The sequence below is a fragment of the Symphalangus syndactylus genome, chromosome 20 (genome assembly GCF_028878055.3).
Source record: "Symphalangus syndactylus isolate Jambi chromosome 20, NHGRI_mSymSyn1-v2.1_pri, whole genome shotgun sequence".
Classification (NCBI taxonomy): domain Eukaryota; kingdom Metazoa; phylum Chordata; class Mammalia; order Primates; family Hylobatidae; genus Symphalangus; species Symphalangus syndactylus.
This window is the reverse complement of record NC_072442.2, coordinates 67,295,999-67,310,865: the sequence shown is the minus strand read 5'-3', so window position 1 is coordinate 67,310,865 and position 14,867 is coordinate 67,295,999. Positions and strand designations below refer to the sequence as shown.

The 14,867-nt window shown below is 48.5% G+C and overlaps 2 protein-coding genes across 2 annotated transcripts in view; both read left to right on the top strand.

Moving 5' to 3' along the window:
- The first annotated feature begins 992 nt into the window (after positions 1 to 992).
- On the top strand, positions 993 to 10,744 carry LOC134735187 (transient receptor potential cation channel subfamily V member 3-like). Its single transcript, XM_063628411.1, has 6 exons — positions 993 to 1,079; positions 2,354 to 2,680; positions 4,678 to 4,790; positions 6,582 to 6,661; positions 7,246 to 7,845; positions 8,448 to 10,744. The coding sequence occupies exons 1-5, from the start codon at positions 993 to 995 to the stop codon at positions 7,338 to 7,340; spliced, it is 702 nt and encodes a 233-aa protein (XP_063484481.1). The 3' UTR covers positions 7,341 to 7,845; positions 8,448 to 10,744.
- SPATA22 (spermatogenesis associated 22) overlaps positions 7,629 to 14,867 on the top strand; it is a 69,422-nt gene continuing 62,183 nt past the window's right edge. The window contains exon 1 of the mRNA XM_063629753.1: positions 7,629 to 7,646. The gene's annotated coding sequence lies outside the window, so the exon portion shown is untranslated. The remainder of the gene's footprint in view (positions 7,647 to 14,867) is intronic.

Below are 14,867 nucleotides of genomic sequence, written 5' to 3'. Positions count from 1 at the left end.
GGTCAGCAGGGCCCAGAGTCAGGGTCCTCCGCTGCCTGGGGCGTCAACATGTCTGCCCGCAATGTGTTTGTGCACGTGCGTGCACACGCGTACGTGGGTAAACACGTCTGTGCACGTGTGTGTTGCTTCTCTGGCCAGGCCCGGCTGCCCCACTCGTGTGTGCACCCAGTTCCTCATCACTGTCACCCCCGAGGCCCAGGGCCGGCATCAGAGCATCCGTGGGTGCTCCCTAACCTCAGCCCTCCCCACCCAGGGTGGTCCTGGGATACACATAGGGGTGGAGGGAAGTGACTGCTGCTGTTGGATCTCAGAATACAAATGCTAATACTATTACCCAATGGTCTTTTGAGCGTCTCTAATGGTATCGCTTTTTCATTCCTGACGTTTTAACTGCGTATTTCTCTCCATGACCCTTGGCTATTCTAGCTACAGGATCCTGTGGGGAAAGTGCTGGGCACACAGTAGGGGCTCACTCTTCTAGACATGTTATCTAAAACCTGGCTCATCTGTCCTTCCACCCAGGGCCTAGGGCATGCCAAATTCCAGGGGCCAGAAAGAGCTCGGGATAAAATGAACCTTCAAGGGGAGGGCTTTGACCTGGGCTGAGTCTGCCTGTGCCATCCAAACGGAGTCTCAAGTCCTGAGGCAGGACGTCCAGATGCCCCAGTGCAGGGCCCTCCTGATCAACACCTGCTCCCCTGTACTCATTAGCAACCTCACCCACCCGACTCTCAAAGCACACTTGGCTCTCGTAACCAGGAGCTCTGCATCTGTAGATTCAGCAACAGCAGATGGAAAATATTCAGAAAATAAATTGGATGGTTATGTTTCTATTGAACATGTGCAGACTTTGTTCTTGTCATCAGTCCCTAAAGAATACAGTATCACAACCATTTATGTAGCATCTGCATCGTATTACATATCATAAATAATCTAGTAATGGTCTAATGTCTACGGGAGGATGTGCATAGCTTATACGTAAGTACTACGCCATGTTATATCAGAGACTTGAGCATCCATGGATTTTGGCATTTCCGGGGACCCTAGAACTAATCCTCCATGGATACCAAGGGATGACAGTATACTCACTCAGGAAGGCTTCTCATTGGAGGAAGGGCCCGGTTCAGGACAGACAGGGACATCATCCCTGGACTACTGTCCATCCATCCACTCATCCATTGGCACGACCCTCTAGGACTGTCCCAATGACAGCTCTAGCAAGTGGATACAAGAAAAAAGATTGGCTCAAATGGTACAGCTTTTTGAGGTCTTGGAAGATGTTGCTCCAGTATGAGAATAGTGGGTCAGTTTTCTCCAGGATCCAGAAAGCATATCAGGCAGGCTTGGGGAGAGGAAAGGAGCACAGCCTTTCCAGCAGCCACACAGGCCTGCGGTAGGCTGGGGCTGGGGCTGGCCCTGTTTATCACTTGGGCCTCATGAGGGGAAAAGAAAGAACAGGGGGCAGAGAGGAGCATGGGGGCAGCTGGTTGCCTAAGGAGAAGGGTCTCAGGGAAGGGGTATTCGTTCGTTTTCACACTGCTATAAAGAAATACTTGAGACTAGGTAATTGATAAAGGAAAGAGGTTTAATTGACTCCCAGTTCAGGGAACTTACAACCATGGCAGAAGGCGAAGGGGAAGCAGGCACCTTCTCCACAAGGCAGCAGGAGGGAGTGAGTGGAGAACCAGGAAGTGCCCCACTTTCAAACCATCAGCTCTCCTGAGAACTCCCTCACCATCCGGGGAGCAGCAGGGGGGAAACTGTCCCCACATCCCATCCCCTCCCACCAGGTTCCTCCCTTGACACAGGAGGATTACAATTCCACATGAGATTTGGGTGGGGACACAGAGCCAAACCCGTGAGGGTCTCAGTGTATCTTGCAGCTCCCCTGGGGCTGAGGCTGAGTACAGATCTGCTGGCCCTGCTCTACAGCACGCGGGGAATCTGCCTGTGTGCCCCCATCTGCTCTTCCTGGGGATGGTGGCTGCTTCCTCAAGAGAAAGGTGGGTCTGCTCTTCTGCCCACCCCTCTCCAGGGCCTTTTGGAGCCCTGGCCACGACCTCTAGCTAGAGGAAGTCAGGAGCTCAAAGACTAGCTGGGGAGCCAGGGAAACACACATGGATTATAATTAGCAGCTCTGCAAGGCTGCAAGTGATCAAGGGCAGACTGTGGGGTAGAGGAAGGAGAGAAGACTCTGGGCTTTGTTAGGTGGAAGGGCTTTCTGCAGGAGGCCAGGGCAGAGAAGCCAGCCTTATGAGGCTTTGGGAGGACCTGAAGCTGGAGATGGGATTTAATGGCTAGAGAGAAAGAGGCAGCAGGCTTGTCATGTGGGCAAATCCATGCAAGCTTGTAGAGTAATTCACCAGGCGGAGAGCTGAGGAGAGCACCCTGTTATGTTCCCTTAGCCCTGGCCTCGCTGATCGAGAAGTGTGCCAAAGACAACAAGGACTGCAGCTCCTACGGCAGCTTCAGCGACGCAGTGCTGGAACTCTTCAAGCTCACCATAGGCCTGGGTGACCTGAACATCCAGCAGAACTCCAAGTATCCCATTCTCTTTCTGTTCCTGCTCATCACCTACGTCATCCTCACCTTCGTTCTGCTCCTCAACATGCTCATTGCTCTGATGGGCGAGACTGTGGAGAACGTCTCCAAGGAGAGTGAGCGTATCTGGCGCCTGCAGGTGAGTCTAGGTGGAGACCCCAGTGTGGGGGCCTCCATGCGACTCAGTTCAGCACATGGTCATTGACTACTGTCAGCACCAGTGAGTCTAAGGTGAGGCCTGAGAATCTGCACAGGCTCCTCAGTGTGTGGCCAGGTTTGAGGAGGCCTTAGCCCAGGTTCTTTGAGCGTAGAGTCTAGGAAGTGTGGCTGTGCAACAGCATGCATAGAAAACCTCAGGCTTCTGGGGGTGCTCTGCTCAGGGTTGACAGTGTGATGTGTGGATGTTGAAGTTTGGCCTTAGGTTGCATTAAGAGGAGTACAGTGTCTACGACAATGGAGGTGACAGCTCTGCTGTATTCCATCCTGGCCTGAACACTTCTTACGTGCTGAGGAAACCAATGCATAGGATGGGTCCAGAGGTGGTAACCAGGTTTGGGAGAGGACTGGAGACTGCCTCTTATGAAATGGTTGTTGGTGGCCGGGCATGGTGGCTCACCCCTGTATTCTTAGCACTTTGGAAGGCCGAAGTGGGTGGATCACCTGAGGTCAAGAGTTCGACACCAGCTTGGCCAACATGATGAAACCTCATCTCTACTAAAAATACAAAAACTAGCCAGGTGTGGTAGTACGTGCCTGTAATCCCAGCTACTGGGGAGGCTGAGGCAGGAGAATCGCTTGAACCCCGGAGGTGGAGGTTGCAGTGAGACGAGATCGTGCCATTGCACTCCAGCCTGGGTGACAGAGCAAAAACTCTGTCTCAAAAAAAAGAAAAAAAAAAGAAATGCTTATTGAAAAAGGTGAGCGTGCTTTGGATATCTGCAGAAGAACCTGTGAAAGAGGGAGCAGATCCCTTCTGTGGTCCGGAAGGTAGATGTACATGGGAATACTACAGGGAGAAAAGCTTTGATGTCACACATGGAAGTTTCTCACTATTAAGGCCCTCCTTTTTTTTTTTTTTTTTTTTTTTTGAGACAGGGTCTTGCTCTGTTGCCTAGGCTGGAGTGCAGTGGCACGATATCAGCTGACTGCAACCTCTGCCTCCCAGGCTCAAGCGATTCTCCCACCTCAGCCTCCCTAGTAGCTGGGATTACAGGCATGTGCCACCACTCCTGGGTCATTTTTGTATTTTTTGTAGAGATGCGGTTTCACCACGTTGCCCAGGCTGGTCTCTTACTCCTGAGCTCAAAGCGATTCTCCCGCCTCAGCCTCCCAAAGTGCTGGGATTACAGGAGTGAGCCACTGCGCCTGGCCAAGGCCCTCTTAATTGGTTTGTTGACACTGTTCAAGAGAGACTGGAAAAATTATGGCCAGGAAACTGCAGAGATTCCAAGCTGGGGAGGGGGTGGGACTAAATGATGTTTGAACAGTCTTCTGCCATGGGATTCCAGGACCCCAGCACTGTCAGATAGGAAGCTCCTGGGCTTTCAGAAATATTATTTATATCATGGAGTTTCGCTCTGTCACCCAGGCTGGAGTGCAATGATGGGATCTTGACTCACTGCAACCTCCAACCTCCAGGTTCAAGTGATTCTCCTGCCTCAGCCTCTTGAGTAGCTGGGATTATAGGCACCTGACACACGCCTAGCTAATTTTTGTGTTTTTAGTAGAGATGGGGTTTCGCCATGTTGGCCAGGCTGGTCTCGAACTCCTGACCTCAGGTGATCCACCCGCCTTGGCCTCCCAAAGTGCTGGGATTACAGGCAAGAGCCGTCACGCTTAGCCCTAATTTTTGTGTTTTTAGTAGAAATGGGGTTTCGCCATGTTGGCCAGGCTGGTCTCGAACTCCTGACCTCAGGTGATCCACCCACCTTGGCCTCCCAAAGTGCTAGGATTATAGGCGTGAGCCACTGTGCCCGGCCTGCTTTTTTGTCTTTGAATTCTGTAGATTAGCCAAACCCTTGCGATCTATGCATTAAGCATGAGGTGAGGGTGGAGTGGGCTCTCTGACAGTGTGTGTGCATTTGTGTGTGCTTGTGAGTGTGGATGCCTACTCCTTAGACTTGCTTATGTCCCCAGAGAGCCAGGACCATCTTGGAGTTTGAGAAAATGTTACCAGAATGGCTGAGGAGCAGATTCCGGATGGGAGAGCTGTGCAAAGTGGCCGAGGGAGATTTCCGACTGTGTTTGCGGTAACAAAGGGAGAAGGGCCCTGGGGCGGTGGTCTTTGGGGTGGGTAGAGAGGAGCAGGTCAGTGACAAGATGTTAGAGAAACAGTGCTGCCCCTTGCTCACCATAACCACAGCTACTGTCTCTTACAGTGGCCTCCTCAGAAGAAGGAATTTGCTTATGGGGTTGCAGGCCCTGGGATGGGGGTTCCTGAGCTTCAGAAGAGAAAGAGAAGGAGACTGCCAACAGTGGCTCCCCTCTCTGCATTTTTCTTTTTCTTTTTTTTTTTTTTTTTGAGACGGAGTTTTGCTCTTGTTGCCCGGGCGGGAGTGCAGTGGTGCGATCTTGGCTCATTGCAACCTCTGCTTCCCGGGTTCAAGTGATTCTCCTGCCTCAGCTTCCCAAGTAGCTGGGATTACAGGCATGCGCCACCACACCTGGCTAATTTTGTATTTTTAGTAGAGGCAGAATCTCACTATGTTGGTCAATCTGGTCTTGAACTCCTGACCTCAGGTGATCCACCCACCTCAGCCTCCCAAAGTGCTGGGATTACAGGCGTGAGCCGCCGCACCCAGCCCCTGTCTCTGCCTTTTTGGAGGTGCCTCCACGGTCTCTCTCTGTTCGCTATCTGGTTTAGGGAAGATCTGCCTGCTGGGTACTCCTTTTCCTGCTGTTTACCCTGTGTGAGTTCCTGTGACCCCGGGTGACTTGAGGCCCCTTTTGCCCCTGGCAGATGGAAAGTGACACGGCTACTTTGACAGATCTCTGGCTTTTGGATTTTTTTTTTTAAGTCCTTACATATCCTATGACCACCTTTTCGTTTTGTTTTTTTTTTTTTAAACGGAGTTCCAGGCTGGAGTGCAGTGGTGTGATCTCTGCTCACTGCAACCTCCACCTCCCTGGTTAAAGTGATTCTCATGCCTCAGCCTCCCCAGTAGCTGGGACTACAGGCACACGCCAGCACGCCTGGATAATTTTTGTATTTTTAGTAGAGACAGGGTTTCATCACCTTGGCCAGGCTGGTCTTGAACTCCTGGCCTCAAGTGATCCACCAACCCCCCGGCCTCCCAAAGTGCTCGGATTACAGGCGTAAGCCACGGTGCCCGGCCCCATGAACACCTTTTCTGGTAAGCCCACCTCCTCCTACCCTGACCCAACTGCCTGAGCCTACAGACCACCTTCTTTGAGTATGACCATACCTTAACCCACTTCTCTGACTGAAACCTCACCCCATGGAAAGCATCATTTCTGACTGCAATCATTACCCTAACAGACAGTTCTGATGTTGCCACCCTCACTCTAGAGATGTTCTCTGGATGTGAATTTAAGTCACATCAATGCCTATGGTTCTATTCTAACAACTCAGACGCCACCCACTCTTCTTGGGGCATAGACCCTGACCACAGGCTCTTTGTGCCTCCTCAACCCCTGTTACACTTGGAGTTTAATCTTCACACCCTTGTGGCCTGGGCCCTCCCTCTGTCTGTCCCCGCTTCCCCCGGGCTGTCACTAGTCAGGCGCAGCAGCTGGTGTCTGAAGTTGGACCCTTTACGCCTGTCTGGGCAACTTGAAGGATTTCCGAGTTCCCTACAGTGGAAGGAGAACTGATTCTCTGAGGCCTGGGGACATGGAGATGGGGATAGAGTTCGAACTCCAACAACTCTGGTCTGACCCCTCGGGTCAGGGGTGCTCCTAATCTCTAGGACAGACAGATGGGGAGCTGTGTAGACACCAGGACGTCCCAAACGCAGGGCTATTTGTTTGTACTCAGTGAGGCACTGGTGAAATAGTAAGAATGATGATCACACTTGCAGGATCAATGAAGTGAAGTGGACTGAATGGAAGACGCACGTCTCCTTCCTTAACGAAGACCCGGGGCCTGTAAGACGAACAGGTACTGTCGCTGTGAGGTGACATGGTGTCCGCTCCTGTCTCAGACCATGTAACCTTGGGCAGATCAAGCCTAAGGGTCCTGACTTTCACCATCTGTCAAATGGGAGGGTTGAATGGAAATGCTTCTTAGGTCTCTTCCAGCTCTGACTTTTAGAACCCTAGTTGGCACAACTTTTAAAATGGTGTAGCCCTAAGCCATAGAAACACATCATGCAGGCCGGGCGTGGTGGCTCACGCCTGTAATCCCAGCACTTTGGGAGGCTGAGTCGGGTGAATCACCTGAGGTCAGGAGTTTGAGACCAGCCTGGCCAACATGGTGAAACCCTGTCTCTACTAAAGATACAAAAATTAGCTGAACGTGGTGGCAGGTGCCTATAATCCCAGCTACTCGGGAGGCTGAGTCAGGAGAATTGCTTGAACCTGGGAGGTGGGGGTTGCAGTGAGCTGAGATCGCACCACTGCACTCCAGCCTGGGTGACAAAAGTGAAGCTCCATCTCAAAAAAAAAAAAAAAACGACAAGAAAAAAAAAGAAACACATTATGCAGAGTGATATATTTCTAAAATATATATTTTTTAAAAAGCAGATTTCAACAAAATCCAAGATTCTTCCAGGAACAACAGCAAAACCACTCTCAATGCATTTGAAGAAATAGAGGAGTTCCCAGAAACGTCGGTGTAGAAGCGGAACCCGGAGCTGGTGTGCGCGTGCGCTGTCTGGCGCTGCAGGCGGAGTCACCGACTCTGTGCAGAGAGGATTCCAGGGATGATGGAGTCCCGCTGTGCTGGCCTAGAAGCAGAGTGCACCCTCATGCTCAGTGCTCAGTGGGTGTCTGAACTGAGGGGCAGTTGTCAGTTTGTCTGAGTGGGAAACATCCTGGATTTTGTTACTTGGCAAAGAGTTGGTGTAAACCTACAGCCCGCAGCAGTCTGGAGCCTGGGAGCCTCCTGAAGTCCTGGGTGAAGCCTCTGGTTTTACCAATTGCAGGTCAGCTTGGCTGGGAGAGATGGGTGGCGGGGAAGGGGCAGGAGCCTTGAGGAGGAGGGAGAGGAGTCTTTCCTCCTCCAGCTTCCCCCTGTCAGCCCCAACCCCAGCCCACACATTGTACCATCTCTCCTGCTGTGACTGGGTTGCCTGAATTTGTGGGAGACCCTTGATTCCATCCCAGAGTGTGCGGGGGACGGAGGTAAGGCGGATATACTGGGGGAGGAGGGGAATGCGCTCTGGAGACACCCTTTTGGAACCCTTCAGGGAAAAGGAGACCATCCTTGGAGTGAACGTTTCCTGACACCCCAAGGTTCAAACTTTCTCAAGCTGAGAGATGTTTTTGGTAGCATAATTAACACAGGGTTTTAATTTTCAATATGGAAAAGACATTTCAGTTGAGAATGAAAATTACTACAATGAAGTATGTGATTTTAAAAGTGGAGACAGACTGGGGGCTTTGGGGCTGGATGTAAGTATTATATATTTGGCCTCAGGGTGCCCAGAGCAAGACAAAAAGCTTTTCTTCACACACACAAAAGTCTGCATGAGACAGCAAGTCCTGCTGGGCCGCTGCGATCTGGGTGAAAGGGCCTGGCTCTTTTGTTTGTCCTGGCCTCACAGTAGCCTCTGTGCTGGGATCGTGGCTTCAGCTGAAGCAGAAATAGCAGGTGCTCGATCGATACCATCTTAGCACTCAGCAGTTAGTTGCATACCTCAGTATGTCTTGGTGGGGGAATTTAACAAAATGCCTCAACTGCTTTGGTACGAAGTTTTTTTTTCTTTTAACTGTGAATTTTGAAGCTGAAGGGGAAGCTTGTGAGAGAGAAGCATCTGCCAAGACTTCGAGCTTATTTTTATGTCCTCATCCTCTGATGTTCTCCTTCTGAAATGACACGGAGTCAGTCTGGGGGGCAGAGGTGAAGTGGAGACGGAAGGATTTTCCAGGTGACCGGGGCCAAAACCACCAGAACATCCACTCTGCCGCCACTGTCTGGTGAAAGGATTCATGTAAAAATGTTCGAGGTGGAATTATAAAAATAGTAACCATAAGTGTTAATCTTAAATAGCAGAAATAGAAACTTGGCCTTCAGATAACATGGCGATTGATTAGTTCATCTGGCTTGAGGCAAACTGAGGAGTCCGGGCCTAGCAGTGCCCTCTGGGCCGGTTTCTCTGCCCTGGGCCACTCTGTGTGCCAGACTAGCTGGACAGATAGAGACTCTGTGCCCCTGATGGGGCTGGCTGGGGAGAGGTGGGCTGGGGTGTGTGAGGCTTCACCATCCACAGCAGCCCCTGCCCTCCCAGCTGACCCAGGGAGTAACCGCACGCTCTAAGCCACAGTGGTCGGGGCTGGGCGTGGACCGCTGGAGAAGAGAAGATTTGAGGGGGACTGTCCTAGAGGCAGGAGGAGCGGATGTGTTCCAGAATGGGCAGAACTAGGAAACTGAGAAAGATTTTGGCTCAATAGAATCCAGCAACTGCTCCACATGTTGGAGATGTGTAAGCAGAAGCTGGTCGAGCACTTAATGAGGAATGTTGTTGAAAATGGTCATTGGAAGAAGTTTAAGGTCTCTTTTAGCCTGGAGATTGTACAAATCAGCATTCCACATCTGGAGTTAGCGACCCGCATTAAGCCTGAACAGACATCTTGGTCTGAAAGGAAGTGGTTTGGATTCATGACGCCACGCTCTACACTATGGAGCTGGGAATTCCAGAATTGCTTTGACTTAGATATTAATGGAGAAAGTTATATCCATTCATGGATAAAGCCATATCTGTTACGGATAAAGCCATATCCAGAATTGCTTTGACTCAGATGTTAATGGATAAAGCCAATTATTGATTTCTATTTGCCTAACCTGCCAGCTTTTGTCCCAGTGGCGAATGGAGAGCCACATGGATGTTTGTCGTCTCCCACGTTTTGGTGATCTGCTGTCTGTGGGTCTGGATGGAATTTGTTGGCAAGACCGTTTTCTGTATTGGATAGTCTTCCCAACAGTGTCCACCCCAAAAGGCTTTCAGCCAAAAGGTCTGAGCCTAGGTAGGTTTACCAAGGGAAGCCATGAGTCAAGAAGCATCAGAGTGAAAAGGATCACTTCCTTTATTTTACCCGCAGGGGCTAATGCTCCGAGAGGAATGTGTACTTGGGCAAAGTCATGCAGGAAGGTCATATCAGAGCTGTGCAGGCTGGAGTGTCCTGATTCTTGGACCACAGATGTCTCCCTGAGCCATTATTTATTTATTTTTGAAAAGCACAGTTATTCCATCATTTTGAGTCTTTCTTTGTAGTTGGCTTATATTGGGGGGCAGGACTGTTTTCTCAGGTGTCTCATTTGGCAGTCAACATTGTCCCCTATGTTCCCTATGACTAGTTGAAAATTCAAGTGTGCCCATAGGGATGCACAAAACCACACCCACACCCCCCCCCCCACACACACACATACCCACACCCCATTGAACCCATGGGTCTATCAGGACATCTTAAAACTCCGTGTTGACATTTCAGTAATTTCAGGGGAAGGCGTTTTCCAGGGATGGGGTCTCCCAGGCTCAGATAGTGCCTTTGGCTGCAAATGCTCCTTTAGCTAAACTTTTCCTCAGGAAGAATTCATTATTCTAGACATGATGTGATATATCTGTTTGGAATAAAAGGTGCTTAACCTTCCTCCCTGGGATGTGGGAGAAGGTGCTGGAGGTTGTACTGTGAAGTCTTTAAGCTCTTAGAAGGCTCCAGCCTGAGAGAGCCCAGTATTATTGACATTCCTTTCCTTCCTCAAGGCCTGGTGACCTGTGACCTTTCGCTCTGGGCAGGGCCCAGGTAGATGGGCCGTCATCCGGGCCTGTAAGCCGTACTTGATTTCTGCATTGATTTACATTTTTTTACTGTGATCTTGGTTCTAAACACAGAATTGTCACTCCATTCTCCTTGAATGTGCCGGATCCTTGTAAATTCTCATTTACCTACTTGTTCTTAGTGTTGTGTGTGTGTGTGCGAAACTCTATGTTCAAGAAAGAAATCATACAAAGAGTAAGAACATGTTTGTGCCATTGAAGAAATGGTTTTTTGATTTCTAATAAATATTTATTTTGCCGTGTTATGGCCACGTTTTATCCTTGCCTTAGGTGTGCCAATGTGCAGACTGACTAGAAACCCTAGAGTGTTGTTAACAGGAGTGGGTAAAGGGAAGGCCAGTTTTTGGACCTGAAGCATTATCATTGGTTCCGGCTTAGGAACAGAGCCAGCAAGCCGTAAGACATGTCACCTTTGTACGTATTTGCATCTCAAAGCGCATTCACATCAGGTAGCCAGTTTGAGCCACTCAGCAGCTTTGGAAGCAGTTTGAGTAAAAGGAGACTCGGGGGTTGAAGCGATGTGCCCAGGGATTCACAGTCAGATAATGCCAGTGGTTCAGGCCATGAAAGCCCTCAAAGAGTGCTCTATCCGCTTCTGCACAGCAAAACAAACCACCATCAGAGTGAACAGGCAACCTACAGAATAGGAGAACATTTTTGCAATCTACCCATCTGACAAAGGTCTAATATCTAGAATTTACAAGTAACTTAAACATATTTATAAGAAAAAAACAACCCCATCAAAAAGTGGGCAAAGGATATGAACAGACACTTCTCAAAAGAAGACATTTACGTGGCCAACAAACATATGAAAAAAGCGCATCATCACTGGTCATTAGAGAAATGCAAATCAAAACCACAGTGAGATACCATCTCACGCCAGTCAGAATGGTGATTATTAAAAAGTCAGGAAACGATAGATGCTGGAGAGGCTGTGGAGAAACAGAAACACTTTTACACCGTTGGTGGGAATGCAAATTAGTTCAACCATTGCAGAAAACAATATGGTGATTCCTCAAAGATCCAGAAGCAGAAATACCATTTGACCCAGCAATCCCATTACTGAGTATGCACGCAAAGGAATGTAAATCATTCTCCTATAAAGACACATGCACACATGTTTATTGCAGCACTGTTTACAATAGCAAAGACATGGAACCAACCCAAATGCCCATCAATGAAAGACTGGATAAAGAAAATATGGTATATCTATACCATGGAATACTGCATAGCCATAAAAAGGAATGAGATCATGCCCTTTGCAGGAACATGGATGAAGCTGGAAGCCATCATCCTCAGCAACTAACACAGGAACAGAAAACCAAACACCACATGTTGTCACTCATAAGCGGAGTTGAACATTGAGAACATATGGACACAGAGAGGGGAACAACACACACCAGGGCCTGTTGGGGGGTAGGGGGTGAGGGGAGGGAACTTAGAGGATGGATCAATAGATGCAGCAAAGCACCATGGCACACGTATACCTATGTAACAAACCTGCATGTTCTGCACCCGTATCCCCCGCCTTTTCTTGGAAGAAATAAAAAAATAAGAGGGCTCTATCCATCATGGCTGTTGGCTGTCAAATTATTTTGAGTGAATAGAAACCCATGGTTCCACCTGGAGAACAGAAGGTATAAATCCCTCCTGTCCACCACACAGGATTTTCACGAGGAGGCACTGAGAGAATGGAAAGGAAAGAGCTGACGTTGTTACTATCATTATTACCGATAAGCCTAACTCATAGGTATATGCAGTTCTTCATTCCTTTGAGTTATTTCATAAGGATGGCTGTTCTCAACTTGAACAGCCAAGTCTTGAATGCTTGTCTTGATGGGTTGTGGAACTTGCAACCGATTTGTTAATAAGTGAAATACTGCATTTGGTGAATTATTTACTTAATTCAGATGATTCCCAGAATAACTTCCTTCACTGGGATGTATCTTGTTGAGTGGCAACAAAACAGGGATTGTACGTGATTCCCATCCTAGCTTAATAGGCGTTAGTCCAAAACCTAGGAATGTGCCATCCGTGGGGATGTTTTGGGTGGATGGGTAGAAAAAGGGTGGAAACCCTTGTCATAGGATATATTTCTGGGAAGGAGATGCCTAGGTCAATAGGTTTCAACATTTTTATGGTTCTTGATACTGTGAAAAATTACCTCCCCAAAGGATTCCATCAATGTGTTCAGCCTTTGAGATTGTATGCTACACTGTTTACAAAGCTCTTTTGGTCATGTTGGTTATTGTTTTGCAGGTTTGGTGAGTGTTGTATCCCAGTTTAACAGATAGGGAGATGGAGACTTGGAGACAGACGGAATGACATGTGAAGTTCACAATCCTTTTTCCTGGCTGGAGGATCCAGGTTCTCTGAAGCTTAGTTAGTCTAGTATCAAGAACTACCATTTTTCTCACTGCACCAGCACCCCCTCTGACAGTAACAGCAAAGTTCTGCAGAAAGGATTCAGTCCAACTCAAAAAATGTATCTCACCTGCTATGTGTGAAGATTTAGAACCAATTCAACAACAATTGAACATGAAGTACGGGCAATGACAGATGATACAAATATAAGTAAGACAGTTTCATCCATTTAAGATGGTGGTAGGAGGGGAGAGGGACGTGAATATTTATAAAGTTCCGTGCACTTTACATACATGTCTGATTTAATGTTTATAGCAACCCTTGTTACTGTCCAGCTGTTCTCTTTCTTTCATCGGTTTTCTGTTTTATTTTTTAAAACCATCATATTTTGTCATTTCAAAACCATCATACTTCTTAAACCTGTGACCCCACAACTTCCGTATCAATAGCTGTAGTTGGTTTTATCCCCTTTTTTACAGTGAAAATGGAAGCTGTAGGTTGGAAACACCTTCAACTTCGGACCACCAAACCTGTGAATTTATTTGCACCCACATTCCTAAGCTTTGGTTTCCTCCCCCTTCTCCCTCCTTTCCTCCTCCCTCCCTCCTCCCCTCTGTTCCTCCCTCTCTCCCTTCCTCCCTTCTCTCTCTCTCTCTCTCTTTCTCTCTTTCTGTCTTTCTGACAGAGTCTTGCCCTGTCGCTCAGGCTGGAGTGCAATGGCATGATCTCGGCTCACTGCAGCCTCCACCTCCCGGCTTCAAGCAATTCTCCTGCCTCAGCTTCATAAGTAGCTGGGACTACAGGCACCCGCCAGCACGCCTGGCTCATTTTTTGTATTTTTAGTAGAGATGGGGTTTCACCATGTTGGCCAGGCTGGTCTCAAACTCCTGACCTCAGGTGATCCACCTGCCTCGGCCTCCTGAAGTGCTGAGATTACAGGCGTGAGTCCCTGCGTGCAGCCCTGCCTTTCACTCAGAGCAAGAAAACTCCTGTCTAGGGACCTCTCTTTATGCCCTTGAGCTTTCTTATGTTTCAAGACTGTTAAAGTTATTCTTTCCCTTAATATGTAGTTTCTAAAAGTGAACTTTTTCTGTTAAACATTTAGTCTAACTGTAGGTAATGGGGCTTTAGTATTTTTTCCTCTTAATTATACTACATGAATCCCCTACAGACCTCAGTTTTTTGGTTGACTTTGTTTGCTAGTCAAGTTCCTGTTCTTTTTCTTGGCAGAATGGAGGAAACTTTAGTGCTGTTTTTGCTTTGATGGGATGTAAGCTTCTGGGCTGTGCCATTGACTTTGTGGTGTGTGTAGGGACCTTCCTGGAGTTTCACATTGTGCAACCCAAGCCTGATGGGGCAGCCCTGGGCGAAGTCCTCTCTGAGTGAGCCTGTCAATCACTGGCTTGGTAGGTGTTCAGGAACTGTCTGCCAAGTACTAGACTGGGGTTTTTGGTGTGTCTGCTTTGGGAACAGACATACAAAGGTCTCTACAGGTAGATTACAAGCCCCTTGAAGGCAGTATGTGTGGGAAGTATAGAGATATTAGAAAAGCAGCCAGGCACGGTGGCTCACGCCTGCAATCCCAGCACTTTGGGAGGCCGAGGTGGGCGGATCACCTGAGGCCAGGAGTTCGAGACCAGCCTGACCAATATGATGAAACCCTATCTCTACTAAAAATACAAAAATTAGCCAGCCTTGCTGGCGCATGCCTGTAATCTCAACTACCCAGGAAGCTGAGGCAGGAGAATCGCTGGAACCCGGGAGGCAGAGGCTGCAGTGAGCCGAGATCATACCACTGTACTGCAGCCTGGGTGACAGAGTAAGACTCCGTCTCAAAAAAAAAAAAAAAAAAAATCAAAAAACCCAAAAAACAAACAAAAACTCTAAGCAGCTATTTACCTTCAGACTCTGTTTTTGTCAGATATGCAAATACAGACCTTTCAGACGCTCCTTGGTCCTGCTGCCCTGGAACATCCGTGACCTGTATAGGCTTCTCTCCCAGCG

Coding starts and splice junctions, on each gene's coding strand:
- LOC134735187 (XM_063628411.1), top strand. CDS start 993: ATGTTATATCAGAGACTTGAGCATCCATGGATTTTGGCATTTCCGGGG. Junction 1,080..2,353: donor ATGGATACCAAGGGATGACA/GTATACTCACTC, acceptor GCAAGCTTGTAG/AGTAATTCACCAGGCGGAGA. Junction 2,681..4,677: donor AGCGTATCTGGCGCCTGCAG/GTGAGTCTAGGT, acceptor TTATGTCCCCAG/AGAGCCAGGACCATCTTGGA.